The following is a 25038-nucleotide window of genomic DNA, read 5'->3' as shown; positions in this document are numbered from 1 at the left end:
GGCATCGGAGATTCGGAGAGATCGATACTACTCTCAACTCCATCTTCTTCCTTCTATACCACAGTGCTGCGCCGTCTTCCGAACCAAGTCGGCCGTGCTGTCCGCCGTGCAGCGGCAGCCCGGCGAGCGGTGTCTCCGAAGCTCCGGCCGCGATCATCGACCCTGCACGGGGGCGGTCTAGAGTTTTCTGGGTAGCGTCCTCGCGACCGCTCGATCTCCTGCGTCCTCGGCGGCGGCATCGTCGGCAAGCTCCATCAGTCGTACGTGTACTGGAGGGGATACGTACGATCACATCTACATCAACCTGCACTAAATACTTTGGCTTCGCGTCAAGGCTGTAAGTGCATCTGATCGTTTCCATTACTAGCGGTCTCACTAGATAAATATTGGTCTGCACTAGCTTGGTCAGTACGTGATTTATCTAGTACATCTAAATTGTCTCGATTGGTTTAGCTAGTGTATCTTGCCATGGTTAATCTGCTTAGTAGAAGCAACATCATGATCTTTATTTACCTGGCATGTTGTTATGTTATCACTGGCTCCATAGACAGTACTAGTATGATACCTGATGCTATCTCGTACATGCTGATTATACATGGACTAGTGCTGTTGATTTACTCCCTAGTTAATTTTTGGTGCAAGTTATTAAAGAAAGTAGTCTGCAGTACTTTTGATTGCTCTTTGCACGTATTTGTTAAAGGAATTAAATTAGTGACAAATTGCATCCTACTTCCAACAGGTAGTAGATCACTTTGCACTTTAGATTCATCGTCAAATACACAACAATTTTTTTGTGAACTTTTTTTCAAGAATTACGTTTATCGTGGTCGTGGTTCTGCTGTATTTATTAATAAAGCCTTGTCGTGAGGAAACAAGAAACATGAAAATGAATATGCTGGTATACAACAAGTTACAATCAACTATATAGTGGTATTTTGATACAGCAGAACTATTATGCTGTGTGGAGTTCTACTTGTATTGCATCTCCTTTTTATCATAATCTAGCAGTGAATGAATATGTGATACACAAGCTTCACCGCACATGTTATCAGCTGATCAAAGAGATTGTGATACACAAGCTTCACCACACTTTTAGGGATGCCAGCTGTCATGAATCTTCCCGGAATAGGGTGTTAATGATTTGATGATTAAATTCAGTGTAAACCTAATGTGTAAATGATGTGGAGGCTGGAAGAACATTTAGGTGATGGTTGTATTTTTGGCATCAAACACAAGCTATGGGTTCAGCATTTTGGTCATACATGTTACATGTCAGGTAGGTACATCTGCGTGAAGGAAAATGAGTATGGGGCAGAAGAATATATTTTTGGGGTGGTACTTGATGTGGGTCCACAACATTAAACGAAAAGTTTCAATAGCTTTTGATATGAGTTTTCAAAAAAAAAAAAAAGCTTTTGATATCAACAATGAGCAAAATGTTACAGTGGTATGCTTTGGAGTGCAAAATGCTACAGTGGCAGCCATGGCAGAGCAAATGTTACAGTGACCTTTAGAAGATGGCTCAGTGTGGAACTACAAGGGAAGATGAGGGAGTTGCTGAATTTGCTATCTGTGTGGCTCTGAATAATGAACAAGCCAAATCTGTTTTGAACTGACCTAGCATGATTCCATTGCAACAAAAGATACTTTTGGTGGCATGATGCTACTAGGCAGAAAGAACATGGAGATAACTGGGCTTGGCTTTGGGCGATATGGAAACTACGCAAGAGAGTCTGCTTCGATTATTCATCCCATTTTAACACAGTGCTATCAAAAACAATCTCATTGCTCACCATATGACTGGTCACAAACCAGTGTGCCAGCAATTTTGCAGTAACCTACTCTCCTAAAAAAACACTACTCTCCTACACCAAACAATTGCCAACACCACGTCAAAAATTGATTAAACTACCAACGGATTGGTCACTATGCATGCCTATGCTGCGCAACAACGTCAGGCAGGCGGCGCGGCGAAGCGCGCTATCTATCTAGTAAGAAGAGAAAGCCAACACCAACATACACCTCTTGTGTTTGAAAGAAAAAACTAAGTGTGGCTCACAACTTTGAGCATGCTGGGGTATATATAGAGATGAACCTGTAGTCTCGGTTGGTGAACTGGACCTAAAGGTGATCGCACTCGCCGTATCTCGTTAACCGGGCCTAAAGGTGATAGAACCCGCCGTTTCTCCTTTAGTCCCGGTTGGTATCACCAACCGGAACTAAAGGTCATGTTCGAACCGGAACTAGAGGTTGCTGCGCGTTCTATACCAACCGGAACTAAAGGTCATGTTCGAACCGGAACTAGAGGTTGCTGCGCGTTCTAGCCGTTGGAACTGGGACCGGGACTAATGCTCTTTTCAGCTCCGAACGAAATACACATTTTCTACTAGTGCGATCTCAGTAACGCTCAGCGAACGGCGATCCTTTTTAGTCGTGAGTTGGTAATTTGAAGAGCAAAAATGCTAGACCTAGGGACAATCTGTTAAGGAAATAATATTACGGGATTAGGTGCATGTTGTTGGTTGGTTATCTTAACCAGCAGCCGAGAATCAACCTGTGGTTGGATGGTTAGGAGGGCAGTGGTACCCCCAACCCACCAGAGTTCAAATCCCAGATTTGACACTTTGGTGTCTCATAAAAAAGGTGGAATATTTTTCAGTGGGAGGCGACGTTCCCGTCGAGCAGTGGCGCTCGTGGTGACTTCGTCAATCTCAAGACCTGCCGGATCAGTTCTTCAACGCAGTCTCTTGGAGGTGTTCATAGGGGTAGGGGTGCGTGTGTGCGTTCATAGGGGTGAGTGTGTGCGTGTATGTATGAGCGTCTTTGATTGTACTGTGTTTCGCAAAAAAAAAAAAAATCTTAACCAGCAGCCCGTGATTTCAGCACCCTACCCCTTATTATCGTGCGGGGCGGGAGTTGTTTTTTGTCACGCCAACCGTTGGTTATCCATGTCTTGCCCCGGTTTTCTGGTTCGGATGGAACTCTGCTCGCGTGACTGGTTTTTAGCGATTGAACCAGCGAACAACGAACGGACATACCAATCGGTGAACGAAGTTGCTGGTTTTCTTAATGTACCAAATTAAGTTTTTTTTTACCTACCACCACCTCTAGCAATTTAATATACTTCATCTGTTTCATAAATTTTTCTTAACTTTGATAAAATTTAAATATATCTAGGCATTAAATAATAATATATATATATCTAAATTTAGATAAAGTTAACACAAGTTTAATGAAATGGAGGGAGTACTAATTAAATAGTCGTCTTAGTAGTGAGATCGGGAGTGTAAATTTAATTTAGTTTTATTAACCCATCAAACAACAGAGGTGTGGTCATGCATGCACAAAACGAGGAACAAACGACTGTGAGTCCTAGTTACATCCAAAATGCGGCGTGAGAGAAATAGGCATTGTTCTTGGACACTGCATAGGACTTAGTGCCACAGGGAAGCTTAGTTCGGAGCTCTCCCATGTGGTCGTACTTGAGGCCAAACAAGGTAACATGGAGCACGGTGCCGTCGTCGACGCCTTCCTCGCTGCGTAAGATGTTCTCGACGAGGCAAAATCTGCTATCGCCCATGTAGGTAAGCGTGGCTTTCATGTACCGGCCGCCGTCCTTGTACTTCTCCTCGTTGTTGAAGCGGAACAACTTCTCCTTGAGCACCCTGCATTCCAGCGGCCGTCTGGTGGTGGCGCTGCGGGAGGCAATCTGGCAGCAACAAACATATCCAGCTTCCTTGCGATCAATCCCAACCCATGCATTTAGCTGTGCGTCGAAGAAAGCTCGTCCTCTGAAGGGCAACACCCAATCGTTCCCAAGCTCCTTCCACTCGCCGGTGCTGGTGTCGAAGGTGTAGGTTCTTCCCTTGTACGTGGACATGAAGATGGTATGGCCGTCCGGGTGCAACGCGTAGCTGACGACGTCGATCCCATGGCACCGGGGTTGTGACGACCGCACTCTGCTCCAGGACCAGTCCATGTCTGGTTCCCATATCTTGTCTGTGGCGGTGCGAGCCCACGATAAGGCCTGGACACAGGGATGATCTGGCGAGTCTACGCTTGTCAAGGCATATAGCTTTTCGCTAGCAGCCATGAAAGTCGATAAGCCATCAATCCCACGTGGAATGCGCGGGCCCACGGTGAGGGCAGCAGTCTCTGTGTCGTATACAAACGTTGGGGGGGCGTTGTCGCCGCGGTTGTGTGGATTGGTGTCAATGAAGATGGTGGTGCCCAGAGCGGTGAAGATCATCCTGCCATACACTGGCGTCTTTATCCGGATGGCAGCAGGCTCCGGAAGCTTGTGCTCTCCCCCGTCTCCTATATCGTCCAAGATGATGTCGGCGTCAAGCTTGTGGATGCTGTACCCACCCTCCCAGTCATCCAGGGCCAAGTAAAGGTGCTGCTTCCGCGGCGGCTTCTCGGCGTTCCGTCGCCGCCGCTTGGACGACCCCTCATCCAATCTGCCGCCCATCGGGGCTTTCTTTCCCACCGAGAAAATCCCGATGGTAGTGGAATCGCGCACAAGCCGCTGCTCACCTTGACCGTCTTGGGTGGCTCTATTGATTGTATGGTACGATGCGGTGCAGGTCTGCCGATGCGGTGGGAGATTTATATATAAAGAGGGGCCTGTGGAGGGAAGAATTCGAGTCGGAAACTCGGAATCTATGAAGAAAACTGATTCCAACTCGGTTTGGCTTGCGATCGATGAAAATAATACCAAGACGGCACCTGCCAACAGCGACAGTCTGTCACCACGCGTTCCGACCAGATCCTTCTAATTAACTCTTATGCTTCCTATAAATAGGGAGCTCTTCGAGATGTAGGTTCGTTTTGGGTCCGTCTGCCGCCTTCACGCGAGAGCTAGGCACGTGACAAACTGGGCTAGCGAGCGAACAGGTCATGGACCATAATAACTTGGATGGACTTTCTAAGCTGGAGAGGGAAGATAGGTCCCATTTTTTGGGTGGATGCACAGACTACTTTCTTTCCTGTTCGCTCGTGTAACTTACACACTGTTTGGTTGCAGATAGAGGCGAGCTGTGGTAACCCCTTCCTTTAGAGTGGTGAGGTTACCCAGCACTGCTAATAACTGAATTACAACAGACATCAGATTCAGTTCATCACAAAAGGTGTTGGTAATACACAACAACTACTTAGTGGACGATGCATCACGAGCGAAGCAACTATATTTCGTGATGCATCGCAGGTTCATCACACGAGGGGTTAGTATATACCACCTCGAACAAGTTAATCATTACAAACCGGGGACCAGGTTCAAGCAAGTCTTAGCTAATGGAGGGTTACAAGACCACCTCTCAAAATGAGCAGATCATAACCAATGATGCAGAAGCAGTAAGTAGAAAACTGCTTACGAAGCCAGGTCCTAAGGCATCTCCTCGACTCCTCCTCTCCGGTGGCTGCAGCTTATGGTAGTAGGCATGCTGTTCTTCGTTGTCTGCAATGAAGTCGATAGTCCTGACCAGCAAGTTAGGTTGGAATAGCTGCGCCCTGCAGAACAACCGGGGCATGAAGATCGTCTTCATCTGAGTATAGTTCGTGATCGGATCCTGACGTAAGGGCGATGCCTCGGGTAGCGCTGCAATCCAGAAGGAATAACTGTTAGTGCGGACGACATTCACATACAGATCTATGAAGGAACTCAATGAGACTTACTACCTGAATGTACTCGTACGCCCTATCTTCATCAGCAGCATAGAAGCAGCAACTATCCTTGCTCCAGTCCTGTTTTCATCTTCAGTATGACTCTCCACTTGGTCCTCCAGTTTCTGATGTAGTTGTAGAGCTGAAGATTGGTCACATGTATGCCAGCGAATGCAAGAACATCAGCAGCTACCTTCTTCATCTGCTGCTCTTTGAATCCCATGTTGAAACAGACGCCGCTCTGGGCGAGCTGAACCAACCGGTTGAGCATAAACTCTGAAAGCTCAGGTTTCCAAACCATGAATGGTTTGCTTGAAATCAGACATTGCTCAGTAGGAGCAGAAAGATCAGGGGAGCCCAATGGTATGATCGCCTACATGATAAACACAAGCAGATCAATGAACTACCACTACCACATCCACATCCTTAATCACTACCACATCAATGAACTACCAGTACCACATCCTTAAGCACTACCACATCAATGAACTACCATTACCACATCTACATCCTTAAGCAGTACCACATCAATGAAGAGCGAGAAAAGTAAGAACGGCCTTACAGTCAGAGGAGACACACGCAACACCGAGGTCGGAGAAGCAGGGGATCCTCGCGAAGATGCAGGCAGCACCAGCGTCCCAGTGGTACAGTCAGATGCAACCTGGAAAACCTCCACAACCTCGACCGGGGACGAAGGAATGTCCTACTATGGATTCGTTCAGACCACCACTATGTACCCACAAGATCTAGATCTAAGACCAGGGTTTACAGAAGCTTACCACAACCGAAGTCATTGATGCAGAGGAAGAAGACGACCATCCGCGGCCAGTAGCCGCCGCCATAGCCATCGTCGCCGCCGCAAGCCTAGCCGACCGTGCAGGTGAGGAAGAACGGCCCATATCTCTAGACCGGGAAGGGTGGATTAGCTCGAAAATGGGGGATTTGGATTTGGCGGTGAGAGAGCCGCCCCTATATACGGTGGCGAAATTTCAAGAGCGGTGACCGAATTCATCCTTCAGTTCTCCTTGCGCGAAGTTCATGCCATTGTCTGTGATTATGTTGTGTGGGATGACGTATCTCACTACGAGGATGCAGGCGAATTTTAGTGCCGTAGCACCATCGCCTTTTCTCACTGGTTTTGCCTCGATCCACTTACTGAACTTGTCAATAGCAACCAAGAGGTACTCAAAACCGCCAGGAGATGATTTTTTCAGTTTTCCGACCATGTCTAGCCCCCAGACCGCGAACGTCCAAGTGATAGGGATGGTCTTTAGCTCCTGAGCCGGAGCATTTGGTTGAGTAGCGTAGTACTGACAACCTCGACGGGTTTTCACTATTTTCTCAGCATCATCTTTAGCTGTGAGCCAGTAAAATCCTTGCCGAAAAGCTTTTGCAACGAGGGGCCTGGGAGCGGCGTGGTGCCCGCAATCACCTGCGTGGATCTCTCTGAGGATTTCGATGCCATCTTGGTTTGAGACGCATTTCAGAAATACCCCGTCTGCACTTCGTTTGTAGAGCTGTCCATCAACTATTGTGTAGAATCTTCTCGTCTGATGACCTGTCGTGCGAGAACTTCGTCCTCCGGCAACTTATTGCGGTCCATGAGGTAATCCAGGAAAGGCTTGGTCCAAGCCAGAGTGATTACCATCACCTCCTTGGCCGGAGACACTGCCACAACTGGGTTTTTTGGGTTAGCGCCCTTCATCGAGGGTATCCGTAAGTGCTCGAGGAAAATTCCAAGCGGAATGGGTTTCCTGCCGGATCCGAGCTTGGACAGCATGTCTGCCGCTGTGTTATCATCTCTTCTGACGTACCTGACTTCATATCCGAGGAAGCACTTGGTGATCTCATTGACAAGGTATCAACTTGTCAATGCCTACGGGTTATAGGCTAGGGTTTAGTTAGAAGTAGAGGGCAAGTAGATCTCGAAGGTTTCAGCCGAAAAGTACTCGACGATTATGAAAATTAGGGTTTGTGAACAATGATTCGATGATCTCTTCGTCCCTCGACTCCCCCTTTATATAAGAGGCGGAGCCGAGGGTTTCGTTTTGTACAAGTTACAGAGTCCGGGACGGTTTCTAACTCATCCCGCCAGATTACAAACAACACTTCCTATTACAACTCTACTTTCCTTAATATATCTTGGGCTCCCGAATCTTCTTATTCTTCGGGTAGTGGGCCTTCATTAAACCCCGGGTACTATCTTTGGCAGGCCCATTTGGGATGCCTATGTCACTCATCAACTTCGTCTCTGTAAGCCGCCATGATGGACTTTCTGGCGTTCCAAGTTCCGGCTACTTGTTGTGCCACCAAGTCGGAATCTCCACAGCATATGATGTGTTTGATCCCAATTTCCTTAGCGATGCGCAGACTGTGCACATTAATGTACTCCCTCCGTCAAAGCATCTCAGAGATTTATCTAAATTTGCATTTATCTAGACACGATTAATGCATAGAGCAACTGTATAACAAATACTACCTCTGTCCATACGACGATATCTCAACTTTTTCAAAATTTGGATGTATTTATATACTCAATCGGGTCTAGATACAACTAAATTTTATATTAAGGGAGACAACTTTTTATGGATAGAGGGAATCAAATTTCTAAAAAACAAATATATAACCGCATGCACAAGTGTACAACGCTAGAAGCTTTTAATTGTTACGAATGGTTACTTAAAAAGGAGTAGACAGCGCGACAAGGCGTTGTTGCACCTAGGAGCATACCTCCTGTTTTTTTAAATAAGTTTTGAACTTATTTCAAAATGACGTGCGTATCTCTTGACGTTCTATGTGGTCATAAAGTTATTTCATAAAAAACTATATTATTTGTGCCGTTTGTAAAATAGATAAATTCGATGTCAAAAAATGCTCTTCATTAGACATTTTTCTATCTTTTCATACAGAACATAGAAAATATCAGTTTTCCACGAAACTTAACGCGAGGAGATAGAATGTCGAGATGAAAAAGCAAAAAATTTCTTCAGATTTTTTTTTACATTTTATTGTATTTTACCCGGCGGCAGAAGCATGTCCACCCAAGATAAAAAAAAAAAAGTGAATTTCCGGTAGACTGCGTCCGTTCAACTTAGCTTGGGTGACCATACCACAGAAGGAGGTTGACGGGCCTATGGTCTGGAGTAAGGATGGCAATTTTACCCATGGGTACGGGTACCCGCGGGTACCGTACCCGCATGGGCAGGGTATGGGTACACTTTTATGCCCATGGGTAGTACCCATACCCTACCCATTAAGTCATGGGTAGGGCACGGGTATAGCTTTGTACCCGCGGGTACACCCATACCCTCTCCGTTTATTGTCAATTTCTTATGTTACACATCTAATTTTGTTGACTTATGAGTTACTATATGAGAATGGGATTTTTTAGATTTTTTTTAATTATTATGTACTCAACTACATGTTATCGAGTTGAGATGATTTATTTTTTAATGGAATTTATTATCGATAAATGTAAAATTGCGAGAAACTTATGTACAATTTAGCCTACCCACCGGGTACCCAATGGGTACAGGTACCCGCCGAGTATGGGTATGGGTAAAGTTTTATACCCATGGGCACGGGTATGGGTAGAAGTTTGTACCCATCGACTATACGGGTATGGGTATGGTATTGCTCTACCCTGCCCACACCCTGCCCATTGCCATCCTTAGTCTGGAGTTGCACTGTATCTCTCTTTTCTGGTTCACTCGGCCAGCGAATTCATGTCCGACAAGCTGGGGTTGCAGGCAGAAGACGTCACGCGAGTACACACATAGGAAAGATGACTTCTGAGGAGGTGCTCCTCCATTGCATATTAGTTCTCACATATTGAGCGACAACTAATATGAAACGAGGGAGTAAGATAAATAAACTATAATGATGTTACAGTCTGTAGTGATAAACCCTAGTTAAAAAAGGGAAGCAAAAGAACAACCGAGTCGAGAAGCCATCTGTACGATTGTTCGGGTTTAAGTACAAACTACTGGCAGCCGTGAAAAGCTAATATCTCAAGACAAATTAGCCAAAAAAAGATTACATGGATGACCCATATACTTCATCCAAACTGAAGAACTCCATTGTTACTAGAAAGCTCCTTTGTTTTTTAAGAGAGCTATCAAGTCCAATTTTTTGGAGAAATTATGAGCAACACATGTCAAGAAAGTGGACGGCATATTTCACATGCTAAGGGTTATAAATGCAACGATGCAAAGAGCTTGAAACGGCAGATCCACGAAAGGAGAGACTGGCACAGCCTGATTCCATGAACAGTTGAAGACAATGGCTTAATCCAACTCCATCTCATTATCCCGTATGCTGCTTCTGCACGACCACATCTTTATCGTTCTATCATGTGAAACAGTCACAATCTGTTGTCCATCTGCACATATCATATAGGTAAACCATTAGTCAGTTGTTTAGCTATGACATGTTTGATGCTTCTATAGGAATATCTTAAGTGAACCAAGTAACTCTTGGGAAAATAAATATCGTAGAGGTGAACAAATAACTTTTGTACTATCAACAATAAACAGTCTACAAGGGTGATATGTTCAGCGAAAATGTAGTACTCCCACCGTTCCTAAATAAGCTGCTCAACTTTGTCTAGATACGGATGTATATAGACACATTTTAGTTAAAGATACATCCAAATATACAAAATGTTAAGCAGCTTGCGATAATCATCATTGGTATATCCATCAGTGTACTACCAAAAATGAACAATTGTATTGTGGGACCATAATATTATTGATGATTAAAACTAAAAGAAGTAGAAAGTTATATGTATACATGGTAAGGAGGGTGAGGTAGTACAGATTGCGATTTAATTGATCACAAAGAAAGATGGCTTGACTTAAAATCTTTCACTAAATAACTGGTGCTAGTTCAGAGAAAAGAATGCCACGCTAGTGTAAGATAATCTAGAGTGAACATTGTAATTGCTGTGAGAGATGGGGCAGAAAAAGTAACCAAGTGAACAGTACAAGATGAGAATGTGAATGGTCCAACTTGCTTTTCAGTGTGACCACATAAATAAAGTTACTAAATTATTATTCTAGAAAAAGATACCGCTGCTCATGACTTTGCTAAATAAAGTACTAAACAGTACGAGATGAGAATATTAGTAAGTGCTTAAGCAAATGATTACCTCCACTAATATCCAAACTAGTAACTTTCGACTCATGTCCTGCCAAACTTTTGATTGGTTTGTAGTCCCGAGTTGACCATAGCTGCAAAGAAATGTATTTAAGATCAGGGAACTAAATAGTGGAAAATGATTAAATTGACCCAAACTGAGTACGAAACATACCGCTGCTCTAGTGTCATAGGAAGATGTTGCTAAATAATGACCCTCCTGGGGTTCAAATTTAACATGCGAGATAAGACTCTTATGTGCTGGTATAGAATATAACATCCTTCTAGTCCTCAAATCCCATATTCGACAGAAATTGTCTTCACTTGCAGTTGCAACTAGATGACCATTAGGGGAGAAGCTTACTCCTAGAACCTGACAGAGAAAACAGAACCAAGTCAACTACAAAAGAGAAAAGGAAATATATTTCCCAACAAATCGTCAAATACAATAAATAACAGAAGTAACGATTATTCTAATGGGAGGATAGCAAATAAGGCTCTTGAGAAGTTTCAATAATGTTAACTTACAGGTTTCACATGCCCTATGAGGGTACAGTATAATCTTCCAGATCTTAGATCCCAAACTCGAGCATGTGCATCAAGCCCACAAGATGCCGCTGCTGCCGCCGCCATCGGTGAGCTGCGCCCTTGGCGGAGTGTGCGGTTCCTCCGCCGCCTTCATCGCGAGCTCCGCCTCCTTGGCCTTCGCATCGGCAGCGTCTCCCGCCACTTGATAGCTCTGATACGGAAATGGCTCTGATACCACTTGATAGCTTTGCCCAGGGAGGAAGAAGACTCACGCGAGTATACTGGACACACACAGTATTGCGGCAACACACCTCTGCCTTTTTTTTTTTTTGCGGCAACACACCTCTGCCTTTTCTCTTCTTCACTCGGTACTGACTCAACTGAATTACAGGGATTAAATAGCTGACTAAACGCAGCTAACACGCACCCACTAAGCCACTACCTAGCATGCACACACGCACGGTCAAGCCACCAACGGCTTGATCCACTAATACCTCCGCTAATGACTCCACTAACAGCACACACACGTACAGACTTGAGTCACTTGCAAGTTTCTTCAGATGAGCTCATTTGACGCATGCCACAACTATATGCGTCCATTTCTTCAGCTCCGTCTGCAACGCAACTCGCCCGCTCGGACTCCTCTGAACCTGTCGCATGTAGCTAACTAACACAACATATCTAGCTTTGCATTGTGCAGGTGCACACAATTTTGCATCCACACACTGCCGCAGCTATCTGACTACACGCATGACTAATGAAATAAAACTTGAAGAAACTCTAACAACAAGGTTAGCTCCAACACCATCTGGGTGAAAGCTAACTCCATATACACTTCTGCTGTGCCCTTCTTGGAGTAGAAGCTCTGTTCCAGTATTGATGTCCCACAATCTCCAGGTCTTGTCAAAGCTAGCTGTACCCAGGTACTTTCCCGATGGATGAAAAGAAAGGCGAGCAAGACGATCCAGGTGACCATTGAAAGACATTAGAAGTGACCCATCGCTGTTCCATAATTTGGCAGTTTTATCAGCTGAGGCTGTCGCTAAGACGTTATCAACTGGAGAAAAGGCAACATCAGTTGCACGTCCGCACGGCCCCGACCCGCGCCCCTCCTCCCGTCCGCACGGCCCCGCTCCAGGGTCCCAGAGCAGCGCTGAAGGTACGGCCGAATTGGCTGATTTCCTCAGTTCTTTGCCCCCAAATTCGTTCATTGCTTGATTTGCTTCATTAGTTGCTTCCTAGAGAAATCATCCACTCCTACTAGCTTTGTAGATGCAAGTTTTTAAATTTCTATTTCTTCTCATTTTACTGTAGAAAAAGAAAAGTGGTATTGTTGGCAGTAGCATACATACAATGTGGGAAAAGACTGCAAAAACAAGGAAAACGAATGAATCCTCCACACCGAATCAGACATGTATGTTGCTAATTTGCGTAGAGACGAAAGGTTTCAAAACTTGAAAAATCTGTCTGAGCTATCAGTTATGCTTGTCAAGATAAAGAAGCCTCGTCATCGTCGTCGCTTTCGGTGGAGGCGGCGCCGGGCGCGGGGGCGCGGGGAGGGGCCCCCGGGATGGGCGCGATGGGCGGGTGGAGGGGGAGGGGGAGAGGAGCCATGGGAGGGGTGAAGCCGGGGGCTTGGGGTCTGGGGTTCTCCATCGCCGGGTTTGGGATTAGGGTTTCGAGCTGTGAGACGGCGGTGGTGGCGACTGGCGACCGAGACGGAGTCAGGGACGACAGACGGCGACGGCTCTTTTTCCTTTAACCCCCCTTGCTAAGTCGGTTATGTCAGATCGGTTCACAGAACAGTCACGGACCCACCCAACAGGCCACACTCCGGCTACCGCCTACCAGTGGGCAGTCCGGCAGTGGTACGGTAGCCCAATACCCAAGTACTGTATAGCGGTATAAAACGTTCCCAAACGCTAAAAAGTGCACGGTGGCTTGTTTGTCGTGGCGAGCCAACGATTGCTGGCCGTTGGATCTCGGATGGAGAACCTGATATATCTCGCTTCCGTTCCGACCGTCCCCACCTGAGGGCCCCACCGTCACCGCGACCGCACCACGCCTGAAGGGCCATCCTCGTCGCGCGCGTGCGAGGAAGACACTCGAGAAACGTCTCCATTCGCTCGTTCCCCATTTTTGTCGTGAGCTCCGGCCGGCGATTCTCTAGGGTTCGGATGAGCGACGGCGTGCTCGCCGGCGCCGCGATTCACTAGGGGTCCAGGGGGTGAGGGGTAGGTTGCTCGCTGGTGCTCGATTCGCTTCCGGGGGAGGTCCTCGTGAGCTCAGTAGGCATAAGGAGCGGGAGGTCGACGACGGTGGGGGCGAGGCGCGAGGTACTGCTTCGATCTCCGCGACGGAGATCGACCTTTTCTCAGGCGAGTGCAGTCGATTCACCGTCCAAGAGCTTCATCGCCGCCTTATCAGTGGCCGTACACTCGGCGCGTGGTGTTTTTCGCCCAGATCGTTGACGGAGATCGTCCCGTGTGCGTTCGCCGTGTCCGCACGTTTGATCGGCTTGCAGATCCAGCTACTCGGGTAAGCGATATGTGCTCGCATCCCCCAATCCCCGATAGGACTTGATTTCCTGGTTCAATTTTGTCCCCATTTTGATGGTGCGGGATTTTTGGAAGTAGATGGATGGCAGTGCATGGACTCTCCCCTGTATATTCACTTTTTGTCCTTGTTCTATGGTTCTTATGGTCCCCTGTAGAGCATGTTTTTGGAGTAATTTTGTACTTGTTGTTATGGTTCCCATTGTTTTCCTGTTGATCATGGTTGGAGTAATTTGTACACCCGAAATTAGATGATGCTAGTACAACTTTTATGTTCTCAGTTGTTTATTAGACCTTGTAGGTTCTGTATGGATCATGTAGAGTAACTTTTGCAGTTGTGTTTGATACTCATTCTAGCCTAAGTTGTTTTTGCCATGCTAGTGCACCTGCTTGATATAGGCTACCAATTTTAGATGATACCAGTACTAGCTTATGATGCTGCTTATTAGTAGTTATTTTTGCTCTTTGGAACATTCTAATTCATATGAGGCTGCTTATTGAAGTTGCTGGTGGTTCTTATTGAAGTTGATTTGCCATGCCATGAGATGCCACAAGTTGGCGATTATTCGTGTTTTAAATAAGTTGTTACGTCATTATAATTAAGTTGTCAACTAGGAGTCATTAAGTTGGCTCGTCGTTGTTACTTAAGTTGCTTTTCTGAATTTTCCATGCCATAAACGATGCCACGAGTTTCCGTTGTCCATGTTTTAACTTGTTTTGTCATTATGATCAAGTTGTCCACTAGAAGTAATTAAGTTGGCTGGTGGTTCTTAATTAAGTTGATTTTCTGTTTTTTTACATGACATGAACGATCCCTTTGAGTTTGCCCATTATCCGTCTTAAACAAGTTGTTCGGGAAATACATCTAGTTGAGTAACTTTTCCAAATACATCTAGTTGTTCCAAGTAAAGCAAAGTTGATGTCTGCTTTCAGCCATGTTTTGCTTAAGTTTTAGCGAACGTAGCTTTTGTATGTTTTGTATGACCATGTAGACTAACTTGCATAAGTGGTGATGCAGAGTTGCATTGTACATTTTTGTGTGCGTATGTAAGCATGTTAATTTGATTTTTGATTTTCTATTCATCAACAGGTGTAGGGAGATGACTAAGAGGTTTCCGCGTCTACAACTACCAGATGGAGCAACGGGCAGACCTGCAGTAACATGCGTGCAGCCTCGCCAGCAGGTATAGCATCTGACCTTATTTTGTTTTTCATAGCATACTTAAGTTCGCTATTCTGAAAGTATTTGAGTTGTCTTTTGATAGCATGTCTTAGTTGTTTTTTGGAAGTAAATTGAGTTGTTCTGACATTACCTTGTCCTTACTTATGTTGAATATGTTGTTCCTTTTTTTAGGCTGCGCTTGCGGATAATCCTATGAACATGAATGGTCCGAATCCTGTACCCGCTACTAATTTACGATCCCGTGGTGCTACTTCAGGTGGTGGTAATCATGCAGAAAATGTTGCTGGACCTTCTGCAACTGTGGTTGAACCTAAGAAAAGTCGTGCGTTCCTGTCGGTATGTCCAATTCATACTTCCTCGCTTGTGTGTTTTCTTCAAATATGTGTATTAGTTTTCTTATGTTGTGTGTGAAATTGTCCTGAATTACTATTTTACCTTTTTTTTCTCCTTATCATGGTGTGCAGCTTGGTAGGAATAAAACGTCTCCTGCTAGACTTGTGAAGCTGAATGAAATTTTATCAGGTGATCAGAAGACGTTGATCACAGAGTGGGGGTGGGGAGGAATGTTGATGGTTAAAGCTACTGAGATGCCTGTTGATCTAAGCATGTGGGTCTTGGAATGTTTTGACCCAATTAGAAGTGAGCTAGCTATACTAGGGAGGGGGACCATTCCCGTCGATGCAGCAAGTTACAACAAAGTCTTTGGGCTACCCAATGAAGGTTTGCCTGTACGGTATGAAATGGAAACTAAACCTATAGCCTTCATGAACGAAGAGTACAACATTCAGGGTGGGTCTGCTCCAGGTTTCAAGCAATGGCGCAAGATGATTCAGGAAATGGGAGGGGCAGCTGATATGAAGTTCCTACGGGCATACTGTGTCAGCTGTTGTGAGCTGTTTTATATCACCATCAACAAGTGCCAATATCAGTCCAAGGTCATATCCAAGTCTAGTGGATCTCAATGTCATGAAGAAGTCTAATTGGTGCCAGTTTGCAGTTGATCAAATTGTTCAAGAAGTGAAAAAGATGGGAGTCAAAAAGAAATTTGTGTGTTGTTGTTTACATCACCTCGTGGTACTTGATCTTTTTTACCCTTTTCGTGTTTTCGGCCTTGTTTTTTATGTCGTAATAACCGTTGCAACATGTGTTGCTTTTTTTCAGGAGATCTTACTCACTGTTTCTTTCTCTTTACCTTTTTTTTGTAGATACTATATCTTGACTCTCTTGATGTTGATGAACATGTGACATCTGTTGAGGAATGTCCCATACGTGCTGCCGCATGGGATGACAAATTAATTCAAGCTGTCATGCGCAAAGATATGAAGTCAAATGGAGAGTTTGGAAAGATGAAGGTATTTTTTAACCGGATCATTTTTCCAAAGCACTCTTACTTCATCATCTAAGTTGTCACATTAGCCCTTCTATTTTGCTTTTTCCACAAAATGTATCTTAGTTCTTACTTTTTCTGTTTTCATATATCTAAGTTGTTTTCTCTCGTGTCATCTAAGTTACTTGCCATTATAACTAAGTTGCTTTTTATTACCCTGATCCAAAATTGCTTCATACTCAGTACATATGTTGTGTTCCTAAGCTGCTTACTAGCCACATCTAAGTTGTTACATATTAGTACATCTAAATCGCTCATACAAAATGTACCTTACTTCTTCATTCTTCTGTTTTTCGTATATCCATGTTTTTTCTATGTGTCATCTAAGTTACTTGCCAAAATAACTAAGTTATTTTACTACACTGGTCCAAATTGCTTCATATTAGTACATATGTTTTTGTGTTCTTAAGCTGCTTACTAGGCACAACTAAGTTACTTTAGTTTCGATATCTAAGTTGTTCCAGTGATTCATATAAACCGCTCATAGTTCAGTTCAAATTGCACACTCATGCTAACAAATTATGACATTTCCTGATTTTTTACAGTTGAAAGATGGGGTGGGGGTGACTATTAGAGACGGTCTTTTTGTCGGGATGACGAGATTAGAAGAGTTTGTATCATCAAGGTTGCCTAGGAATTACCCATGTCAGGTAATTTCATTTTTCCTTTTTCCCACTTTTTATTTTCTGTTTTCTCAAAATGTACACAAGTGATTTCATACAAAACTAAATAATTCTCACTAGTTTTTTGCTTTTGTATTTGCTGAGCGTAAAAAGAGGAAACTTGCTCGTGATGATTGGGGAGCTATGCACCGATATCTCCAACAGGTTGGGCACTTTCATAGAACAAGTAGGGGACTTTGAACAAGCGGAAGAGAGTGCAAAAGGTGTTTGTGGAAGAGTTAGGAAGAGGCAAAGGCCTGAACCTTCTATTGTTGTTGATGAAGAGGATGCCGAGGATGCGGATGATGAGGATTACAATGCGGATGGTAATGACGATGACGAAGAAGATGAAGACGCCGATGACGAGGATGATGAAGGCGATGACGACAGGTGACAATGAAGATGGTGCCGACAAACAACAACCTTCAAATGGACAAGCACATTGAGGATGATGATTTCCAAGACCGTGATGCTCGTTTCGATAATACACCAAGGAGATCTCCTCGTTTCGACAATACACCAAGGAGATCTGCTAGGTTGGGAAATGTGAACACTCAATCAGTTGGCGCAGCAAACACTCCATTGCCTGGACTGAGCCCGTTCTCAGATACCAGAGGGTTTGCGGCATCCAGAGGCAAAGACATTGACATGACAAACAACCAGGGCCCAAAATTCTTTGATATAACAGAGAAGATATACCCCAATTCCATATTCATGGAGGAGATAGCTAGGTCTCAAAGGGGTTCTCCTACAACAACACCACCAATGGACCAGTTCCGCAGGGACACTGTTGTACAGAAAGTTCAGGCAGAGTGCATTGCATTTGATAAGTTAGCAATCAGGGGTGATAAAGGAGTCCAGATGAAACAAAAAATGGTTGCGCATCGTGTCAGACCTTTGGATACAAATGTGCAGATCGAAATAGTTCGAGATCAGGTCACAGTACAGACTGCCAACCAAACTGCAGCTCCGTTGGGACCAAAATGAACTATGGCAATGTCAGACACAACTATGGTCGATACGGCAGCAACTTTAGATAATCAAGCGCCTGTTTCACCTCGAAGAGCTGCAACTAGTTCAAGAATAGCAGCCCACAACACAAGTGCAGCACCGCAACCTCCTCCAGACGCAAGTCATGCAGTTTCACTAACAAAAAATCCAGCACAAGCTCTTTTCATTCGTACTTCTCCACGCCGGAACAAGAATACTCCAACATCTCCTGCTACGCCTTCTACTTGTCAAGGATCGCGGACCAACAAGTGCCGCCAAGAAATCAACGGTTCCAACTCGTCAAACTTGTCCACCTCCGCGAGCTAAGGATCCTAGATGGGAGAAGGGTTGTGACCCGCCATCTTTCAGCCTTGGGTTTGATAGTCCACAGAAAAGCCAACAACAAACTCCTGTAGTTGCAGCATCTGATGGGAGAACACCACAATCTTTTAGGTCCTTTGGGTCTCCAATTTTCGATGACTACGACGATGTTTGGAGTCCAGAAATGGAGGAAGAAGCCATTGCTTTATGTACCAAGGTTGAAAGGGATAAAGGCTACCTGACAGACGAAGCAGATACTATCGGTGCAGGACATCAAAGTGAAGCTGAAATCCAAACACCAACTCCTGTTGGCAACAAGGTCACTCCTTCCATGGATGGTTCTGGAAGCAACTCAAATGCAGCTCCTGGCCGGATCATCCGACCAGCTGCATGTTATAAGTCACCGTACATAGACTTTTCAAGCAAAAATACCTATGCATGCTCTGGTGATGTGAAGGAAGTCTATGCTCTAGTTATCTCGGGTGGTAAACGAAATGGAAGGGGTCAGCACAAGGACAACACCCCAATCATTGTCAAATTCAAGAAGTTTTTTGTGTCCCATCAGGAACTGGCAAACTCAATGATGCCTTGTGCTGAGCTAGATAACACAGTATTCGAACTAGGTCTCGAATCAATTATGCTGAGGAAAGATAAGAATGACAAGAAAGTTGTGATGCCTTTGAGATTTATGGTTAGCACCCCAACACCTTTTTTTGTGTCTCGTTTTTGTTCGTTTCTTTTTACTTGTCAAGCACGGATATTCGAAGCAAAACTAACTCGCACCACACTGGGGATTCCTCAAATCTTTTCTGTAGACATTACTCCAGGAATATGGTTGGAATCACAAGCATGTCAAGAAGTACTTTGCGAAGAAGGATGCGCATCTTGACAAGAAAGACTTGGTAATCTTTTTCCCCCCTTTCTTTTTCCTTTTTTGTGTTCATTCATATTCTGGACCATGGTCATTCTAGTTATGTTTTGCACCTGATTTCTTTGTTATCTGCCAACCACACGAACAGGTGTTGCTTCCAGTGTTAGAAAACATGAGCGAAGACCCAATCGTGAAAGTGAACCACTGCTGGTTGCTTGTTCTCAACATCAAAGATAGAAGATTCGAAGTTCTTGACTCTATGAGGACAATAAATGATAAAAAATTGGGCCTGCTTGTGAAGAATCTTCAGGAAGCAATAACATCTCTATGGAATGAAGAGTACCCAAAATCACGCATCAAGCTTGAGAAGTTTGACGTCAGCGACATTTTTGCTCCAAAGCGAGAAAACTAAGTAAGCACATAAAAACACTCATTCGGATAACTTGCTTTTATTAGCATCTAAGTTTTGCTCCTACTGCACATCTAAGTTGCTTTCCAATAGTAGCCAATATGTTCTTATTTTGCTTCACCTTACTGTGGACACCCTAGTTGCTTCCATCAAGTACTTTTTTTGTTTCACTAGCAACAACTTAGTTGCTTCTATAAGAAGGTTTCCATAGTTCAAATTTAATACTAATTTGCTTTTCAACTTATACCACAGTTGCCTACCTTTTTTGAGCTAAGTTTTCTTGTGTGCAACTTCTCCTTACCTTAGTTGCTTCGAACAACCCCTTTTTGCTTCCTCTCAACAAGTGTTAGTAGCATCTAAGTTGCTTACTCAGCATCCTTAAAATAGTTTCGCGGGGGTGAAGTACTTGTACTCGAAGTAGGCTAAGTTATTTTCTTTTCCCATATAATATAGGTTGCTTCTTACCGACTTCATAAAATTTCAACTGGACTCCTTTTCCAAATACATCTAGTTGTTCAAAGCATAATATTTAAGTTGATTAATTTAGTTTTGTGCTAATTTGATTCACTTGTTCTTCTGTAACTCATATAAATTGCTTGCTCGAATACATAACTTATATTCCTACTTTTTTTCTCGCAGCAAGGATTGTGGTGTCCATGCACTTATGAATGCTGAGCACTGGATAGGAAGGTCTCTCCCAAACTATGGAGGGAAGGACATATCAAATATTAGGAAAATCATGACTCACACATGGGTTACTTCCATCCACAACACCATCGACTGGAGGAAAGCTCTCAAGAAGAAAGGACAATGATGTATATTCTCTCCTTCTAACTACTTGCATTACTGAAATTCAATTTGGGAAGCACAAATTACATTGCAGTATTGAAAATTCAAAATTTCAAGCACAATTACATCTTATAATTGTAGACTGTGTCATAAATTGTTGTGTGTTGCAATACTATCCGATCTTACACACACAGAAAAAATGACCTTGAGCAGACATAATTTAAGTTCATCCTTTCAGAGAATTTTCACATGTTGCTGAATTATGTCCAGGCAATCCGCACAACGTACACAGAATTGTTCTTTTTGCTTGCAACTCAATCCCACCAGGGTATCGATTCTTCTTTCTTCCTTTTGTATTCGACCTAGGAGGATCAAGAATAACCATAGCTTCTTCACTTGCCCCAACCATGTGACTTGCCTGTTGCACATATGGAATGTCAGACTCTATGCTTTTCGCTTCTTGTTTGGACGACCTTGGCGAGTAGGGGCGGACGGTGCGGCTCGTCCTTGCTGGGAAGTTGCTGGTGCGGGTTTAGTTGTTGGTGGCACATCACCTGTAGTATGTGCTGTTGGCACATGCCCTGGAGCTGACCGAGGTGCCTGCTGCCTGTTTGATGTTGTAGGTGGAGGTACTGGTCGCGTTCGGGTAGGCCCTGAAGATGTTCTCTGATGCGTAGTAGGTGCTGAAGTAGATGTCCTATTAGAATTAGGATTTGCTGACTGTTCAGGTGCTGAAGTAGTTGGTTTCCTCTTCCTTTTTACCTTATTTAGTTGTGCAAACTCAGTTGTCATTTCTCTGATGTGTCTACGAGCAATAGCATCATGCTGGTCTGATGCACTTGCTAGTTTAGCCAAAGCAACAAACTTAGTTGACAAGTTTGCAAACCACAATTTCTGCCGTGATTCTTCAGGCATAACATCATCTTGTGCTGGGACAGTTGGTTGAACCACAGTTTCCAATGCAGCTGGAGTCCACCTTCGTAATATGTATTGACCTGGTATAGCATCAACACCAATATGCGTAAACACTTTTAAGACATGACAACATAGAAAACCGTCACGCTCAAACTTGCAGCACTCGCAATTGAATTGCCCACCATTAGCATTAACCATGTAGTACCTTCCACCATAAGGATAGCACTTCTCATTGTTAGGAACTAGCTGGTACAAATTATTGCCCTGTGGTTGGACATTATAACAGCCAATGAGCGCGAACTCCTTCCTGAACCGATGGTAGATGGGACGTGTGTACACAGCCAAGGCTTGCTTCTCAATAGGGAACGGCGACCATGGATCTGGCTCAAGCTCATTCGTGCGGAAATCATTGTGGCCCTCCTTACCCAATATCCGTTGTTGTAGCTTCTCATATTGTTTAATAAAATGCTTGATTGAGTTGTGAGGGTTGATGTAACGTTTTAGAACAGCGTTAAATCCCTCACTCCTCTGAGTTGATTGCAAAAATGGGAAGAATCGATGTCTGTAGTAGCATGGAACCCAGAATTTTGCATACTTCTTCAACCATAAAAATGTTTCATGCTCAGCTAAATCCCACTTTGCAATCATCTCTGCCCATCTTGCTTCAAATTCATCCTCACTCATTGACATAGGCATCCCAAATGGGCCTGCCTAATATAGTACCCGGGGTTTATTGAAGGCCCACTACCCGAAGAATAAGAAGACTCGAGAGCCCAAGATGTATTTAAGGAAAAGATAGAGTTGTAATAGGAAGTGTTATTTGTAATCTGGCGGGATGAGTTAGAAACCGTCCCGGACTATGTAATCCTTGTATAGCACGAATCCCTCGGCTCCACCTATATAAAGGGGGGTCGAGGGACGAGAAGATCATCGAATCATTGTCTGCAAACCTTAGTTTTCATATTCGTCGAGTACTTTTCGGCTGAAACCTTCGAGATCTACTTGCCCTCTACTTCTAACTAAACCCTAGCCTATAATCCATAGGCATTGACAAGTTAATCCTTTGTCAATTGGCGCCGTCTGTGGGAATTAGAGGCGTAAGGATCTGATCTCGATGGCACGTTCAAGATCTTCGACATCGTCAACCGGAAGCAACACTATGGATCGAGGTAAACAGATCGCTACTCGGTCCCGTTGATTTTGTTCCTCACCCACCCTCCCGTTTGGATGCATATGCGTATCTGGCGGAGCCCTTGGAGATGACGTTCGGAAGGTTCCACTTTCGTGTCGAGAAGGAAGGATCGTATCGTGTCGAAATTCCGATTTCGTCGGGATCGTCGGCGGTCGATTCTGAATTTTCAAGCTATGCATCATCAACCGAGTCGAAGAAGAAACTTCGGCAACACGCTACGTCAGCACTCGAGCAAGAGAGAAACTCGCCAAGATCTTCAAGCAACGCATCGTCCGGGTCATCCGCGGACTCATATATAAGCGATGGCTCAAGCGATGTCGACAGCTACGACTTCATCGACAAATCTCTCACAATGGGCAAGGTCTTCATCAATCTCAACAATGATGTCACCAAACCCAACATAGATCTGAGTACAAAATATCATCAGATTTATGCTATCGAAGATCAAGAGGAAACATCGGAGGCTTTCGATCAATTGGGAAATCCTTTTGTCGATCCCTCATATCTAAGGAGAGGTATGGGCACTAAATACGTCGGGCCCACACCACGCGTCAGAGTTCAACTTCCACAGGCAGCCTCGGGATAGAGCGGCAAAAGCCATAGATGGTTCGTAACCAATGACGACGACAGCCTACAGCTCAAGAACTGCAAGCTTATCAATATATGCTCGCACGAACCGCCCGAGAAATAGAAAAACAGATGACCTGAGTTGAACAGAGAAAGGAGGCAGCTTCGCATCCAAGCAGAGAAGGGCAGATCTAAGTGGACAATCTAGAGTTTCGGGTGATAGCCACAGGGAGGCTCTGAACAGAGGAAGATCAAGGTTACAACACATACCCGAAGCGTAAAGAGAGTACTTGGTTCAAAACCTCGACATGTCCTTTATGACGATAGATACAAGAGGAAATATTATCCCTAAGACACCAGAAGCCGGGTATATGGCGACACAAGCTTACATCCTCGCATCCAAGCCGCCCCCAGGAGATCCAAGGGAAACATTATACAACATGGCATTGGCAGGAGTTGGAGCTATGGGGACAGCGTTCGTAGCAACGCCTCCCGAAGGAGCAAGCAAGGCAAAATAGTCCACGACCCGCAGCGAGTAACGGCGGCAGCTCCGGAAGGACCAAGTGGAGCAAGAGACACAGGAGTACAAGCAAGGGTCGACAGAGCAAGGCAAAGCAGAAGAGATCATCGGCAGTCCCCGGAGCTTAATGACGAGGATATGTGCGGTCTACCGTGCTTCACGAGAAGAGTCCGAAAACTCGAGTCCCCTCAGATTCAAGTTACCCGATCACTTCAAAAAGTTCGACGGCTTGCAAGACCCGGAGGACTCGGTTGATTGATTACCTCGAGACGGTGAAGCTAACCGGAGGAACTAGAGCAACAGCGATGCAAAGTATTCAGGTGCACTTAAGTGGAGCCGCACGATCTTGGATCAAAAAACTTCCGCCAGGATCCATCGACAGCTGGGAAAGTTTCGAGGACGTTTTCGTCAAGAACTTCAGATCCACATGCAAGAAGCCTGCATCGTTGGAAGAGCTAAGGGCGTGTCGACAAAAGCCAGATGAGTCAATGAGAAAGTACATCCAAAGGTGGAACATCATAAAAAACTCGGCAGAAAATATATCTGACGAGAGAGCAATAGATGCGTTTGTCGCAGGAATCAGGCGCGGAGATTTTGTCGAGGACTTGGGAAGGACCAATCCAAAAACAGTATCCGCGTTGATGGAGATAGCAAATAGATGGGCAGACGGAGAAGACGCTGTCCACAATAAACGACACAGGTCGCCAGAGGAGGACCGTGGTCGAAATTATCCGACGAGGCGACGATTTCCTCGGCAGTATCCGAATTACGACGCCCCAGGGCAAATTTCGGCAGGATTTCGGTCAAATACAGGAGCAAGCAACAGAGATGATTATCATAGAAGCAATGAGCAGCGAGGCGATAATAGGGACGACTCCCGTAACAGCAAAATAGTGGGCCAAGGTTTCCACGACCTTTTATGTCTCCCGAAGAAATGCCGAACGGACCGTGCCGTATGCATTTTTTCCTCGATAGCAATGGGAAAAGACAATCAGACACCTGCGTAAAGATTGTCGAAATTTCCAAGCAATGTTCGGATGTGCGTAAAACGCTCACGCACGAGCAGCACAGAGAAACCCTCGGGAGCCTAGGAGCGAAATTCATCTACCGCCACCTCCCGCGATTACGAAGGCAATCAACACCAGCTCGAATAGCGGCAGCACCAAGCACCACCACCCTATGTTGATCCTAACTCCAACGGAGCAAGTGTCGATGATTCGAAGGGAAGGCCATCCAATAGAGCTCAAAAAGTAATCTCGCGACAGGTGTTCATGGCAGAGAAAATGCCTCCACCAACAGCTTGAGTACCTCAATTGGTCGTGACAAGACATCGGCTTCACCATAGCGGACCA

General features: G+C 44.8%; 2 protein-coding genes across 2 annotated transcripts; both read right to left on the bottom strand.

Annotated features, from left to right (window-relative positions):
- Positions 1-3376: 3376 nt before the first annotated feature.
- Positions 3377-4471, bottom strand: LOC124672637. The gene has a single exon (XM_047208835.1). The coding sequence runs from the start codon at positions 4469-4471 to the stop codon at positions 3377-3379; it is 1095 nt and encodes a 364-aa protein (XP_047064791.1).
- Positions 4472-9507: 5036 nt separating this feature from the next.
- On the bottom strand, positions 9508-12410 carry LOC124672636 (U4/U6 small nuclear ribonucleoprotein PRP4-like protein; the record flags this gene model as incomplete). The annotated part of the gene is made up of 5 exons (XM_047208834.1): positions 9508-10042; positions 10811-10892; positions 10973-11170; positions 11326-11444; positions 12131-12410. Coding segments are annotated over 5 exons (774 nt in total), but the record flags the coding sequence as incomplete, so codon positions are not given.
- Between the last annotated feature and the right edge of the window lie 12628 nt (positions 12411-25038).

The sequence above is a fragment of the Lolium rigidum genome, chromosome 7, assembly GCF_022539505.1.
Source record: "Lolium rigidum isolate FL_2022 chromosome 7, APGP_CSIRO_Lrig_0.1, whole genome shotgun sequence".
Classification (NCBI taxonomy): Eukaryota; Viridiplantae; Streptophyta; class Magnoliopsida; order Poales; family Poaceae; genus Lolium; species Lolium rigidum.
Note: the sequence above shows the minus strand (reverse complement) of the source record. Positions and strands in the feature narration are given on the sequence as shown.